This window comes from Cervus elaphus, chromosome 26, assembly GCF_910594005.1.
Source record: "Cervus elaphus chromosome 26, mCerEla1.1, whole genome shotgun sequence".
Classification (NCBI taxonomy): Eukaryota; Metazoa; Chordata; class Mammalia; order Artiodactyla; family Cervidae; genus Cervus; species Cervus elaphus.
Window position 1 is genome coordinate 13,508,317 of NC_057840.1, and position 17,332 is coordinate 13,525,648.

The following is a 17,332-nucleotide window of genomic DNA, read 5'->3' on the forward strand; positions in this document are numbered from 1 at the left end:
GGAAATACAACCAAGAATTTCCAGAAACAAATATTTCATTTAAACACTTTCAGCTACTTCTTTTTTTAGTGAAGTCTAAATTTTCTCATTAATAATGTTAAAAACTAGCACTAGGAGTAGACTATCTTACATTTCTTCTTTTCTCTATTTACTTGCTATGTTCTCTTTTCAACAAACAATAATTTCATAGCTTCCTATAGTTCTCAATATTTTTCATCTTCCTTTTTGCTCTAAGGTTTCTCTAAAGTTCCCTTTTCCTAACTCATATCTATTCTTTTTCTTGTCACTTCAGAAGAGCAGGATTCAAGAGGAGTTTGAACTATGCCGGACACTCAAAGCCATTGAAAGACAGCTTAGCAGACCATGTGCCCGTGACTTCAAGGCAAGTTTAACTCTTCAGTATAAAAAAAGAATAATGTAACACAAGACCACAGTTGATTAAAAAGCAGTCTAAAGAATTATGTATAAAAAGAAACAGAATTACAGATGTAGAAAACAAACTTACTAAGGGGTAAGATGGAGGAGGGATAAATTGGAAGATCAAGATTGACATACACACCCAACTAAACATAAAATAGAAAGCTAATCAGGTCCTGCCGGGCAGTACAAGGACCTCTACTCAATCCTCTGCGATAGAAAACGGTCTCAAAGAGAGTGGATGTATGTATAACTGATTCACTTTGCTTTATACCTGAAACTAACACAACATTATAAATCAACTGTACTCAAATAAAATTTTAAAAAGTATATTGAAAATAAAATTTAAAAGTCTACATTTTATCTTTAGAAGAAAAATGCCTATAATAACAATTTTTAAAATTGGACTTTTTTGTGTTGAACGCCCAGCATCCATTTTCAGGAAATATGCAGCAGTCAGTATACAGGTAAAGCAGTCTCATACAGAATCCTGAAATTTCTGTACAATAAGAGCTAATGCTTAAAATAATCCCTAAAAATCAAAGATCCAAAATAATTAAAATCAAAATCCAATTTTAATATTACTAAAGAATAGAAATTTATTAAAACCTTTTGGGAAGGATTTTATTTCACCCAAAGGCAATTTCTTCTGGGACCTTAGTTATTAGCATGAAATCAAATTTAAGTCTGTCTAAACAATTCAGTCAATATCCCTTGCTCTTTGTCAATGTTAATATTTACTAAACAGCACCACTATTCAGCCACCAAATCAAGCCAGAAGCTTGGCAGTGAGGTTGACTTCTTTCCACTCCCAACAGACCTTGAGCTCTGGCTGAATGTACTTCTGAAATACCCATTAAGAACAGCTGTCCCTCTCAGGTTACCACTATATTAACTTTTCAGTACTCTGCCATAGAACAAGCAGCCTCACTACACTTCTATCTTGTTTATCCAGCTGGAAGATCTCTCTTAATTTGCCCTTTGGACACATTTAATCCCTATTTAATCCCTTACTTAACTCATATATTTCAAGACCCACCATGCCTGATTCTAGTCCTCCATTGCACACTTTGATGGCTGTCTCAACCCGCCTTCTCTTTTTTCTCATGTCAGCTACACTAGAACCGCAATCTCTTGCTTATCTCCTTTCCTGTAAGCTACCTCTGCTTCCTCCAACGTTGTCCTCTCTTTCTTGACCTGCCCATCTCCTACTCAGCCTTCAGATCTCAGTTTACATGTCATTTTCTCAGTGAAGGCTTTTGTGATACCTAACATAAATGCATTAAATATTGTAGCTATTTTGTTCATATATTTAGGTTCTGGGTTCACCTTCGTTTGCATCTGCATTATAGGAGCTGCCAATGGTTTTAGAAAAACCGATTTTAAAATGAAAAAATGCAACCCATTATTTATGAAAATTGAGGAAAATCCAGTTACCAATTTTGATTGTACATTTTGTGAAAGCTGCCAGAACACCAATGTAATGTCTAAAGTTTATTGTGACTTCAATTTTTTGTCATATTAACCAGTTATTGACAAGAGTTAGAATCTAGGACTTCTGACTGAAAATACAGAACTCTTGGCTCCATACTTGCCCTGCTTATGTGCCATAATCTTAAAAAGTCAAGGTGTTAATTTCTTTAGGATTACAAGGCTCTATCCAGCTATTCCTATTTTAAAATGCAAAAATCTCATGATTATGCCATTTGCAGCAACATGAATGGACCTAGAGACTGTCACATTGAGTGAAGTAAGTCAGAGAGGGAGAAGTGTTTATGACATCCCTTATATGAAGCATCTAAAAACAAATGACACAAATGAACTTATTTACAAAATGGACTCACAGACTTAGTGAAGGAGAACTTACAGTTGCCAGGGGGAAAGGATCAGGGTAAGGGATAGACAGGGAGTTTGGGCTAAACGTGTATACACTGCTATTTTTAAAATGGATAACCAACGAGGACCTATTGTATAGCACAAGGAACTCTGCTCAATGTTAAGTGGCAATCTGGAGGCAGAGGAGTTTGGAGAACATACACACACACACACACACACACACACACACACACAGTTGAGACCCTTTGCTGTCAATCTGAAACTACCACAACACTGTTAATCAGCTATGCTCCAACACAAAATAAAAAGTTTAAAAATAGACAATTTTAAAAATCTTATGAAGATTACATATTGAAATACATTCACATGGGAGAGGGAAAGGGGAGTGGCAGGATAGGATAAGGGATTAAGATATACAAACTACTATGTATAAAGTAGATAAGCAACAAAGATATATTGTACAGCACAGGGAAATACAGCCTCAATTTTTTAATAACTCTAAAGATGGTATAATCTATAAAATACTGAATCACTATGCTGTCTACCTAAAGCTAACATTATCAAATATATTTCAATAACTTTTAACTCACACTTTTGTATGAATTAATTTGTCACATTGTTTTCCCTTAAGTCAGAGGAACTCTCAGCTGATAGGAAGATTTATGACCAGTAATGGATGGCTAAAAAAAAGAAAAAAGGCTCTCAAAAAATAACACTAAGGGACACATTAAGGTAACTTTGCATCCTTATCACTTTTGAACACCTCCATACAAGAAAGCTATGTAAAATCCTAAAAGATGATGCTGTTAAAGTGCTGCACTCAATATGCCAGCAAATTTGGAAGACTCAGCAGTGGCCACAGAACTAGAAGAGGCCAGTTTTCATTTCAATCCCAAAGAAAGGCAATGTCAAAGAATGTTCAAACTACCATACAGTTGCACTTATTTCACATGCTAGCAAGGTAATGCTCAAAATCCTTCAAGTTGGGCTTCAACAGTATGTGAACCAAGAACTTCCAGATGTATACGGTGGATTTAGAAAAGGCAGAGGAACCAGAAACCAAATTGCCAACATCCATTGGATCATAGAAAAAGCAAGGGAATTCCAAAAAATTATCTACTTCTGCTTCATTGACTATGGTAAAGCCTTTGACTGTGTGGATCACAAATGGAAAATTCTTAAAGAGATGAGGATACCATACCACCTTACCTGTCTCCTGTGAAACCTACATGCAGACAAGAAGCAACAGTTAGAACTGCTCATGGAATAATGGACTGGTTCAAAATTGGGAAAAGAGTACATCAAGGCTGTATATTGTCACCCTGCTTTTTAAAATTATATGTAGAGTACATAATGCAAAATGCCAAGCTGGATGAATCACAAGCTGGAATCAAGATTTCCAGGAGAAATATCAACAACCTCAGATATCCATAGGATACCACTCTAAAGGCAGAAAATGAAGAGGAACTAAAGAGCCTCTTGATGAGGGTGAAAGGGGAAAGTGAAAAAGCTGGCTTAAAATTCAACATTCAAAAAACTAAGATCATGGCATCCAATCCCATCACTTCGTGGCACATGGATTGGGAAAAGTGTAAACAGTGACAGATTTTATTTTCTTGGGCTCCAAAATCACTGTGGACAGTGACTGCAGACATGCAGTTAAAAGATGCTTGCTCCTTGGAAGGAAAGCTATGACAAACCTAGACAGCATATTAAAAAGCAGAGACATCATTTTGCCAACAAAGGTTCATACAGTCAACACCATGGTTTTTCCATTAGTCATGTATGGATGTGAGAGTTGGACCATAAAGAAAGCTGAGTGCCAAAGAATAGGTGCTTTTGAACTATGGTGTTGGAGAAGACTTTTGAGGGTCCCTTGGACAGCCAGGAGATCAAAGCAGTCAATCTTAAAGGAAATCAACCCTAAATATTCATTAGAAGGACTGGTGCTAAAGCTCCAATACTTTAGTCACTGATGTGAAGAGTCGACTCATTGGAAAAGACCCTGATGCTGGGAAAGATTGAGGGTAGGAGGAGAAGGGGGCAACAGAGAATGTGATGGTTGGAAGGCGTCACTGACTCCATGGACATGAGTTTGGGCAAACTCTGGGAGATATTGAGGGACAGGGAAGCCTGGTGTGCTGCAGTTCATGGGCTCACAAAGAGTCAGACACAACTTAGCGACTGAACAACAACAACAATAATAATATGAGAAAGCTTATTTCTAACCAATTATGCTGTGTTCTAAAATGTAACTCTTTTGACCATGTTTAACTGACAGTGATAAAAATTAAATCAATATTTTAATCTGTCTGTACCTGATAATTACAGCATTTTACATTTGGATAGCACTACACAATTTAAAATATTCGTTTAAATACATTATTGAATTTGATTCTTGAAACAAATACATGGCTTGCTTATTTACAGATGAGAATCTTAACTCTCAATGGGCTTAATGGATAAGTAGGGACATAGTTTCATTCTTTAGACTAAAATCTTCCTCTTTCCCAAACCCCACAAACTTGCTCATAAAGCTTCATTCTCAGTAGATACTTACATTTCATCACACCTTGAATTTCATAAACAGGCTTGAGAATCACAGCGCCATAAAAGCCTCTAGGGAATGGGTTTGTTGAGTCCCACTTCGCTGAAAAACCTGTCAGTATCACAGTTCGTGTTCTGTTCTTGGGGATCTTCCATTGGATAATTTCCTTTAGGGTATAAATATGTTCATCTTCACACTCATAGAACTCTCCTTCTTGTGACAAAGGCAAAGTAAATGAGTGCTTTTGATGATTCCTCAGCACACCACAGTTTACCATTATTTCTCCATTGATCTCTTCCACTGAGTTGAGCATGATTCGCTCACCTTGCTTTATGATGAGATTCTCTAGTTTTATATCCTTCTGATGATAGAAGCAAGGATGATTCAGTCTACTTGGTCTAATATGGTTGGCTTTTGTAATCTCTTCCATAGTGAGGTATGGCGTTGTATCAGCCACAATCTTAAAAAGACCTGAGAACAGAATTCTGTGAATTAAAAAGAGTTCTTTAACAATGAAAGTTCTCATCAGTAAATCACAGTGAGAGAGTTATAAAGCAAGTAAAACATACCTTTTAAAAGTGAAGTACCTTTTTAAAGATTAGAGATATTTGTTTTAACCCTGAGTTCTTCTAGGGTATATCTTAATGTATTATCTGTAGGCTGGATTGTCAGATCCACACAGGTCACATAGATGGAAACAAGGGGAAAATATCTTGAAATAGAAAAGGCCCACTTCTTGAAAATTAAATCTGCATGAAATACTGGCTATCTCCGAGCTACATGTGTGATCTTGAGCAAGGCACTCAATCTCTCAAGATCACATTTTTAACTTTTAAAATGAAAGAACTAGATTATATGAGTATTTCCATATATATTCTCTGGAAACACCAAAATTAAAAGCTATTTCAGTAGGAAACTGTTTCATGGTCAAGTTAACAATTACAAAGCTATTACCTGGAACTTGACCATGCTGATGACTGTAACACATCATGAATGAACTTAATGACACTAAATTGTACATTTTAAAGTGGTAAATTTGGTGCTATGCATATTTTACCATAACAAAAAGTATCTACCTTTTTCCAAGTAATTTGAAATTTCTCAGAAACTTTAGATGCACTATGACTCATAAGAGAGAAATATAACATTCAGAATTTCCCAAATTTCTTTCATCATAAAACTCTTAGGGACACCTTCATTAATAAATTACTAAACAGTATATCATATATACTAGTTTTCCACATAACTCTCATTGGGAAATGCCAGGTTAAGAAGTTGTTCTGGATTGAAATCTCTTGATTATATATCATTCATTCTATTACTTCTCTAATTTTTCATTATTTCAAATCTTTTCTTCCAATACTATTAGGACAGTCAAGTAACACAGCTTTTTATGTTTGCATGTTTAAATTTAATTCTTTTCTTTCAGTTATTTTGCATTTATTTCATAGGCACATCTGTTTTGTAACACTAACAGAAATTTATTTATATAATAAATTTCATTAAATTCCAAAGAAAGTAAGGACAAAGGAAAAATTAGGTAACTGCTTGCTTAAGTCCAAAGTAAATTAAGAAAATATTACATAATAACATCCATTTAGAAGCAGCATCTAAAGAACCCTAGAGGAATGATATAGCTTGGAAAAGTTATTTATTCACTTAGCCAAAAATACAGTCCAATTAAATTTCTCTATCAAATCATTATTAACCAAATTAAAATGGCTTTTACATGTATTTTGGGTTATGGTACAAAGATTTATGTTACTATTTTACTCAAACAAAAAAAATTACAGGATTTTGATTATTTTTAAATATAAATGTTCTGAAAAAGTACGTGATGCAATCCTGACTAAGACTGAGGAAGACAGCATGTGCAATCTGTCCTGAAAACTTTTATAAATCAAACAGTGTTCATCCCCTGCATAGTGTGCTTGAAGACAGTAAGGGAAAAAAACATTTACTTTGAAGGAGCTTCTTATTTTGTTATGTCTTGCATCAGGGAAAATCCAATAAAACAGTACTCTTAAATTCCCCACAGTAACTGAATTTATGTGTGTTTGTGTGTGTGTGTGTGTATGTGTGTGTGTGTGTGTGTGTGTGCACCCGTGTGCAAGTATATGCACATGTTTAGTCTCATTTGTCTCCATGGGAAGATTTATTTCTAAGAGTCTCCTGGCATTATAAGGGTATAAAAAATTTAGCTGTTTTCCTGAAATAAGTTTAAATAATAGCTACCTAGAATCTCATAAGCGTAGAGAAACATAGCTTTATTTCTATCCTAGCTATATTGATGACATAAGTCACAGAAGAATTAATTCAGCATCTTCTTTCCTGGGGAATTGGGTTCACCTAAGGTAATAACAGACCCAAAATGTTATGAAGTAGAAAAGCCTGAAACCCTATGGGCCACTATTATTTCAAGTTAATCACACATTTCAGAGCTGTCTTGTTGGATGTCTCTATTGCAAGAAAAATCTAAGAAATCTGTGTGTTTTCCCTCAGAAGATGATTAGGGACACAGTTTAGCATACTAAGTGGCAGAGTACAGTAAAAATATTTATTAACTTGTTTCTTTATGTATCATTGCAGCCAGTCCAAAGAGTCTGTCCTTATAAACAGCCACTCAATGCCATATAAACTAGTTTCAAGCATATAGAAATATATATCTATACACATACATATGAAAGTGAAAGTGAAAGTCACTCAGTCATGTGAGACTCTTTGCAACCCCATGGACTATACAGGCCATGGGATTCTCCAGGCCAGAATACTGGAGTGAATAGCCTTTCCCCTCTCCAGGGCATCGTCCCAATCCAGGGATTGAACCCAGGTCTCCCACATTGAAGGCAGATTCTTTACCAGCTGAGCCACAAAGGAAGCTCAAGAATACTGGAGTGGGTAGCCTATCCCTTCTCCAGTGGGTCTTTCCGGCCCAGGAATTGAACCGGGGTCCTCCTGCATTGCAGGTGGATTCTTTACCAACTGAACTATGAGGGAAGCCCTACACATACATATATATATATATATATGAATTATATCATACTGTAGCTATAATTTCATAATAAACTAAAGCAATATAGTTTTATAGTCCAGAAAATATAATCTATTAGTTTTTCAAAACACAAAACAAAACATATTTCAGGAGCTATGTGATAATTAGAGTGATAATAAAAGAAGCCAATATATAATCTTAACAATTTAAGTTAAAAAGCAGCAAGAAAATAGATTTCTATTCCAAATTTGATTACCACCTGTTGAAATGGATGAGCTTCCCAGGAGGCACTACTGGTAAAGAACTCATCTGCCAATGCAGGAGATGCAAGAGACATGAGTTCAATCCCTGGTGTGGGAAGATCCTTCGGAGGAGGGGAAGGCCATCCACTGGAGAATCCCCATGGACAGAGGAGCCTGGTGGGCTACAGTCCATAGGGTTGCAAAGAGTTGTACACTACTGAATCAACTTAGCACACATGCAAAAAGCATACTACTCTTATTTTTACTTAGGAGAAATTGCTCAGATGGAGTGTGTCTCTTGAGAAACAAAAATTATAAGGAAATGTAATCAGCTGATCTGTTGAAAATTAACCAATAAGTAAATTTAGTCTTTGAGATCTTAATCCTGGCTTTGGGGAAGTTTATATTTCTATCTAACTATTGATGATCTACAATCATTATTATGTAATAGTAACAACTGAAATCTGCTTAAAAACAATCAAAAAATGGGCCAAAGAACTAAACAGACATTTCTCCAAAGAAGACATACAGATGGCTAACAAACACATGAAAAGATGCTCAACATCACTCATTATTAGAGAAATGCAAATCAAAACCACAATGAGGTACCATTACATGCCAGTCAGGATGGCTGCTATCCAAAAGTCTACAAGCAATAAATGCTGGAGAGGGTGTGGAGAAAAGGGAACCCTCTTACACTGTTGGTGGGAATGCAAACTAGTACAGCCGCTATGGAAAACAGTGTGGAGATTTCTTAAAAAACTGGAAATAGAACTGCCATATGACCCAGCAATCCCACTTCTGGGCATACACACTGAGGAAACCAGATCTGAAAGAGACACGTGCACCCCAATGTTCATTGCAGAACTGTTTATAATAGCCAGGACATGGAAGCAACCTAGATGCCCATCAGCAGATGAATGGATGAGGAAGCTGTGGTACATATACACCATGGAATATTACTCAGCCGTTGAAAAGAATTCATTTGAACCAGTTCTAATGAGATGGATGAAACTGGAGCCCATTATACAGAGTGAAGTAAGCCAGAAAGATAAAGAACATTACAGCATACTAACACATATATATGGAATTTAGAAAGATGGTAACGATAACCCTATATGCAAAACAGAAAAAGAGACACAGAAATACAGAACAGACTTTTGAACTCTGTGGGAGAAGGTGAGGGTGGGATATTTCAAAAGAACAGCATGTATACTATCTATGGTGAAACAGATCCCCAGCCCAGGTGGGATGCATGAGACAAGTGCTCGGGCCTGGTGCACTGGGAAGACCCGGAGGAATCGGGTGGAAAGGGAGGTGGGAGGGGGGATCGGGATGGGGAATACGTGTAAATCTATGGCTGATTCATATCAATGTATGACAAAACCCACTGAAATGTTGTGAAGTAATTAGCCTCCAACTAATAAAAAAAAAAAGTAACAAATTTGAATAATTTTTTCATATGCATCATTTATAATCTTTTAAGAACAGTAAAACAAATATTACCAAGGAATATAAAAAGTCATGATTTTCATAGTCATGGCTGTAGAATCTCAACTCATACCTTTGAAATCCAAATGTCATAATCTTACCTATACACCAGGCTACCTCCCTTTTGCACAAAGGACTTACAAGGACGCTGTCTATGAAAACATATTTATTCCAGTTCACAAAAATATGTATGTGGTCTTACAAGTAGACCCTTGCTTTTCATTGATCAGCCTTCCCAGACCCTCAAATATGAAAAGAGCTAAAATAAATTCCTGGTTCACTGTGCAGAATTTACACTCATCAGACTTTTTTCTACTTTTCCTTTACCTCATTAATTCTCACACAAATAGGGAGACATTTTTTAAAAAACAAAATTTCCAACTGTATATTACAATACTATTTATATTCCAACTGTGTATTCACATAAGATCACTGTGAAGAGTTCCCAATCTTTTTTCCTCATCTAATCTCTAGCTCAGATATGCAGATGACACCACCCTTAACCAGAAAGTGAAGAAGAATTAAAGACCCTCTTGATGAAAGTGAAAGAGGAGAGTGAAAAAGTTGGCTTAAAGCTCAACATTCAGAAAACCAGAATCATGGCATCTGGTCCCATCATTTCATGGAAAATAGATGAGGAAACAGTGGAAACAGTGGCTGACTTTATTTTGGGGGGCTCGAAAATCACTGCAGATAGTGACTGCAGCCATGAAATTAAAAGACACTTACTCCTCGGAAGAAAAGTTATGACCAACCTAGACAGCATATTAAAAAGCAGAGACATTACTTTGTCAACAAAGGTCTGTCTAGTCAAGGCTATGGTTTTTCCAATAATCATGCGTGTATGTGAGAGTTGGACTATAAAGAAAGCTGAGCACTGAAGAATTGATGCTTTCGAACTGTGGTCTTGGAGAAGACTCTTAAGAGTCCCTTGGACTGCAAGGAGATCCAACCAGTCCATCCTAAAGGAAATCAATCCTGAATATTTATTGGAAGAACTGATATTGAAGCTGAAACTCCAATACTTTGGCTACCTGATGCAAAGAACTGACTCTTTTGAAAAGACCCTGATACTGAGAAAGATTGAAGGTGGGAGGAGAAGGGGAGACAGAGGATGAGATGGTTGGATGGCATCACTGACTCAATGGATGTGAGTTTGAGTAAACTCCACCACGGAGTTGGTGATGGACAGGGAGGCCTGGGGTGCTGCAGTCCATGGGGTTGCAATGAGTCGGACACGACTGAGCGACTGAACTGAACTGAACTGAATCTCTAACTTGCTTTCACAGTTCCAACCAAACATATCCCTCCAACTCTTAGAAAACAAATCCTAGAGTGAACTTTATGAACTAATTCTCATTTTCCTCTCATACCTTCAAAATTAGGATATTAAAAGATTAGCAACTTAGAATGTGCTGGACATTTACCTGCATGATAGAATTCAGTTTTCTGAATAACAATATAAGGTAGCTAGAAATAAAAAACAAACACTTCACAAATAAGCACAAGAAAGTCTGAAGAGATACCATAAATTCTCTATCGTCTCACAGCACATAAAATACATAGTAGGATTTTGTGTCTCTAAAGCTCAAGGGCTTAATCACAAGGCTACACATTTAAACCTTTCATTATTATTTGGAGCCATAAATTGTTTTTCTAGCTTTTCACTCTCCTTCTGGGTGCAGAAATTCTTAGAACTTCTTAGAACAAGCAAGATGAGAAAGTGAACTTCACTGATATTTACGACATCGTTTGGCACTGGTCTCATCTCTTCATATGTCAGGGGGCTACTTGCCTGAAGGTGTAGGACGCGGGAGTCCAGCACAAGCTGAAGGGGTTGACAGTGCTGCCTCTTAGATCATGTATTCTGAGTGAGCTGCAGACCACCTGGCCATGTTAAGTGGGTTTCCAGAATATATTATCAAAGTTTTTAAATAAAATAAATTTCACAAAATGGATAAATGACTTCACACACTTCTTGCAAAAAATTGTGTATTGAAAATAAAATTAATATAACACAAACAAGGAGCAAAAAATGACGAAGCTGACATTTCTACTCTCACTCAAGTTTTTCTTTAGCCATATTATGAAATAAAACAATGACACTAATAAAATATGAAAGGTGGCTGAAACTTCTTTAATACTTTTAAAGTTGTCGAAATGTATATTTATATCCATTATCATCATAAAGAAATTAGCCTTTGAGATATAGGTTAACAATACAGAAAATATACATGCAAGCACATAATTTTAAATAAATACATATATATTTGAAATACTGCTCAAAAATTTCCAATGGACTGATCTATGTGGAGAAGAACATTTAGAGAGAAATCAAAGTGTTTTTCATACAAAGACAAACATGATGTACTTTTTGTCTTGTGTCTTGTCTCTCTGCCAGTAAAGCTAACTGTATTTCACTGATTTTTGTGAGGGTATGCCTCTGCCTCTTAAAATGGCACTTTGTCTTGCAATCAAATTCTTAAGAATCCCTGTTATTTTATACTTGCTTATGTAAGTTTTTTATTCTGCATTTTTGTATTATTTTGTTATATTCCCAAGGTAATTCTTAGGTCAGCATATCCTACAAAAACTAACTTCTTCAAGACTACCACAAATCTGGTATTTTGACTAGAAATTTTAGCTCAATTATCTCTACTTGATTTTGGATTTAATGAGATGTATGAAATACCCTATCAAAGCAAAAAACCCCACAAAATTCTTGGGCAAAGTAATGAAATGTAATAATAACAACATCCAAGCTGTAAAAAACTTTTTCAGATTTCTCAGAGTCAATTATAGGATTACTGAAAATCATCAACTAATAAATGATTCTAACAATCTTTATTTTTTCTCATTTATTTTTATTAGTTGGAGGCTAATTACTTTACAATATTGTAGTGATTTTTGTCATACATTGACATGAATCAGCCATGGAGTTACATGTATTCCCCATCCCGATCCCCCCTCCCACCTCCCTCTCCACCCGATCCCTCTGGGTCTTCCCAGCGCACCAGGCCCGAGCACTTGTCTCAGGCATCCAACCTGGGGTGGTGATCTGTTTCACCCTTATAATATACATGTTTCAATGCTGTTCTCTCAAAACATCCCACCCTCGCCTTCTCCCACAGAATCCAAAAGTCTGTTAGAAAGATGGTAACGATAACCCTATATGCAAAACAGAAAAAGAGACACAGATGTACAGATTCTAACAATCTTGATAGAAGTCTCTAAGAGTAGCAACGAGGAATGCAAGGAAAGTCAAAGGTCATAAAGAAAATTTTGCATAGTAATTTAATGGGGTATTTAGGAGGGAAGAAGACATATATAAGCTGGTGACCAAGTCTGTTAAATGTTAGATGCTAAGTGAGGATGTAGAATTCCTATGTTTGAATGTCTTTACACATATAATGAAATGAGAATTATCTATAATAGCTATTAATGGTTTTTAATAGTTCTTTTACTTGGGGTAAAAAATAATAAGTCATAAACTTTTGATTCATTTTTATCTCAGTGGTTCAAACACAGCATGAAAAAACTCTTATTTTCCCACTATGTCCTTAAAAGGTTGGACTATGCATATCTAACACATTTGAGATATTTAGCAAATAATTCATGTGAATAATGTTAGATTTTAAAATCAAATGATATAATTTTATATCTATGCCTAAAACTCTGTTATAATCATGGCTTTATTAATAAAAGTACCATATATCCTTGTTCATGTCAAAACTTTCTCTCTACTAAGCAGTGAGAATGAGTAATAGACCTAGGATGAAGTGAGAAGATGTGAGAAACTTTTCTTTTCATGAATCTTGACAAGAGCACAGTTCTCTGGACTCTGGCAGTTCTGCAGAGAACTGCCCCTTTTATTATAGATTACACATAGAGGCATCAGGACTGGAAAGAACCCCCATAGACAATTAGTCCCCTCAAATCTCTCATAAGGCTTTATTAGGAGGATAGTCGAAATATTACAGATTTACTATTTCTGGACCTTGGTGACTTCAGGCACTAGAATTTTCAGGGCCAGCAACATAGTACTATTCCAATAGTAAAGTAAAGTAGTCAGAGTAGGAATTTTTGCTTCAAACAGACGGAGTTTAATTTTGACCTCAGTCCTTCCCCCACTGTGTAAAGTTGAGAACTTAAATTCTCAGAGTTATAATTTCCTTTTCTGTAAAATGGAGAATATTGTATCATCCTCCCCATAAAATCATTCTGATGATTAAGTGAGAATACATGTAACATACTTAGATAGCATTTAACACATAGCAAGCACCAAAAAAGGAAAATACAAAAAAAAAAAAAAATAGCTATTCTTTCACCGCATTTTCTTTCACTCTGGAATTCTAAGCCATTGTAGGATGGTTATAACATCAGAGGGACGAACACTTATAGGGCCAAAGAGTACACACTAGATATTCCAGTTTGGATCAAATTAGATGAGACAAAATATGTAGAATCCACGATTCAGTAGTATGTGACACAGACTGAGCAAAAATAATTCCCAGCAACCATTATAGATTATGCCAGAGTGTTTGATTATGGAAAAGAGCCTCAGGTGACTTCTTTAGCTGGACTGCCTTTGGGGAAATATTTCCAGGTGGCTTTGAGGAGTCTGTCTGACTCCGTGCTTCGATAAATTTGCTTAGAATTTAACCATCATAATATTATGCTCATAATAAGCTGATTATAGGGAGATGTAAGCACATTTTAAATGTAAATATTGTGCTGGTTGTAGCTATTCATAAGGTATACATTATACACAGTTGCTGAAGTTCCCTTAAACAAAAGAAGCAGCAAAATGCCAAGGCATTTTTGAAAATGTGTTTTATTCATGGCTCTGAAGGGTAGTTGAAGCCAATTGAGGGAGGAGTATACCCTTCCTCTATTTTAATGATCTTAATTTTGCTAATGGGAAGAGTTTGGGAGCCATGTGGTGCTAATTGCGTTGTTCAGTATTGATGTTGCTTGCAAATTAAATGTACCTAAGTAGCCACCTGTTTATGCTTATGATTATGTAAAGCCCCATATGTTTCCCTCTCTACACATGGGAGGTAAATATTGAAAAAATTATTCTGGTGTGAAGGGTGAAAACAGCAGCAATTCTTCTATAACTGTCAACATATGCTGTGGTGTTTCCTTTAATGCTGTGCTTTGTCTGACATATTTGCTGATTTTTACCATGCAGTGTTCAAAAAAATCTGCTATCCATGGTTATACAAAACAATTAAAAATCAGTTTACATTAAATTCAAATTAGGAAGAGATATAGTTTTCCAATGTAACCATAAGTTCTAAATAGATTTCAGAGCTTATGATTTAAATAGACTTGATTTGCACAATAAAGAAAACCAAACTTTTTTCCTAAATTCACAGGCATGTATAAAGCAATATTTTCTTCCTAAGCACATCCTTTTGATCCCATATTAGTAGGCAACCAAAAAACTGACTCGAATAACATAAATTTGAAAATCCTACCTGAAATCAGCACTGGCTCTTCAGTTGGGAATCCCACCATAATTCCCACTGGATTGATTCTGAAAAATTTTCCTGAACCTCATACAAAAGATCTGACCTGGTACCTGGTCAGCAAGAGCTCATGAGCAGTTTTGGGGATGAGCCTCGTTAGAGCACTGGATTATCTGGCAAGGTTTAATACCTTTGGAACTAGTTCAGACTGTTCAGAGTTTGGCCCTGACAGTAACTTGCTGAAGAGATCAGAGAGACTGGATTTGCTATTGATGATCACTTTAGATAGTGCAGATAAACAAACTGGAGTTCCATATGGTTTATATCTGATTGACAGGGATTTAAATGTCAATTGTCTAGCATCCTAGACATGACTGTCTCTATCTTCCCAATAAAGTACTGCAAAAAGGCACAGAGTATGTTAGAAAAAAGATGTAAATTAACCTCATCATCAAAAGCTAAGTGTAACAGACCAACTCCCCTACTTCAAAAAAGCAGTCAGACTGGGCCTCTTATTAGTTTCTAGTGGAATGTAATTGGCAGCAGTTTTATTGAATGTGATTTGGCAATATGCATCAAAACTTTAAAAACATTTTTACTTTTGAAGTCATAATTTTATGTATATGAAATGATCATAATAATCAGAAGTGCAGACAAAACTTTAGCTAGAAGACTGTTCTAATGAAATTGCATAAATGATCATGTTTGGAATGGATTTATTATGGTGTAGCCACATAATGGACCATTATATAGAAAATAAAAATCATGTTTTGAAGGATATTTAATGACATTGGCAAGTCCTCATAAATATGTTTATTTTTCATATGAAAACATGTGCCTATACCTGTGTAGGTGTACAATGCACTTGAAAACAATGGAAGGGAATGCACTAAATATTAATGCTAAATAGCTCTAGTGATGAGACTATAGCTCCCTGAATTTTCTTCCATTTTCTACATTTACTTCTTTGCATTTTCTTCCATTTTTTAAATTTTCTACAAGATATATGTGGCATCTGCAAAGTTAGAAGAAATCAATACATTTTATAACTTTAAAAAGTTGTATTCCTTATGTTCCTACAAAAACCCTCATGACATTTATAGCAGCTTTACTTACGGTTGTCAAAACTTAAAAGCATCTAAGATGTCCTTCAATAAGTGAATGGATAAATAAACTATGGTACAACCAGACAATGTAATATTACTCAGTGCTAAAGAGAAATGAGCTATAAAGACATGAAAAGACATAGAGGAACCTCAAATGCATATTACTAAGTGAAAGAAGCCAATCTGAAAAGACTACATAGTCTATTATTTCAACTGTATGATATTTTGGAAAAGGCAAAACTACGGATACAGTGCAGTGGTGAAGAATCTGCCTGCCAATGCAGGAGACACAGGAGTAGTGGGTTCAATCTCTGGGTTGGGAAGAGTAGGAAATGGCAGCCCACTCCATTATTCTTGCCTGGGAAATCCCATGGACAGAAGAGCCTGGCAGGTCACAGTCCATGAGGTCACAGAGTCGGACACAACTGAGTAGACCCCACACACACACACACAGACACAGACACACACACACCATTCCTTTTTTTAATTTCCATTTGGGCTTCCCAGGTTGTGCAATGGTAAAGAATCCACCTGCCAATGCAGGAGATGCACAAGATGCGAGTTCAGTCCCTGGATTGGGAAGATTGCCTGGAGTAGGAAATGGCAAACCACTCCAGAATTCTTGCCTGGAAAATTCCATGGAGAGATGATCCTGGTGGGCCATAGTCCATGGGGTTGCAAAGAGTAGGACATGACTGAGTGACTGAGCAGACAGCATGCTTAGAAACAGCAAAAAGACCAATGGTTGCCAGAGATTTAGGGGAAGAGAAGATGAAGAGACCAGACACAGAGGATTGTTGGGCAGTGAAAATACTCTAATATGATCCCATAATGGTGAATACATATCATTTATTTAGGCCCATGGGACACACAGCACCGAGAGTAAAGCACAGTGTAAACCAGAAACCTCAGAGATCATGATGTGTCAAGTCTGATGTGCCCATTGTAACCAGTGCACCGCTCTGGGAGGAGATGTTAAAATCGCCAAGGCTAGGTCTATGCAGAGGTAGGGTGTATATGGGACATCTCTGTACTTCATGTCAAATGTGTTATGAAAACCTAAAATTGCTCTAAAAAACAAAGCCTATTAAAAATCTTTTCATCCAAAGACAGAAACTCTGAATCTCTGATATATAACTAAATATAAATATAGTAATGTTCTTTTGCAATATCCACTTCAAGAAATGAAGGCCTGAGTAGACAATTTGGGTGGACAGTCTGGTTCC

General features: G+C 36.2%; 1 protein-coding gene across 2 annotated transcripts in view; it reads right to left on the minus strand.

Annotated features, from left to right (window-relative positions):
- The window catches only part of THEMIS (thymocyte selection associated), a 198,104-nt gene that overhangs the window by 134,387 nt on the left and 46,385 nt on the right, over positions 1-17,332 (minus strand). The window contains exon 3 of one of the 2 annotated variants that reach the window (XM_043888561.1): positions 4,814-5,272. The exons of the other annotated variant lie outside the window; for it this stretch is intronic. Within the exon in view, the coding sequence (XP_043744496.1) occupies positions 4,814-5,272 (459 nt within the window). The remainder of the gene's footprint in view (positions 1-4,813; positions 5,273-17,332) is intronic. 2 annotated transcript variants of the gene reach the window in all.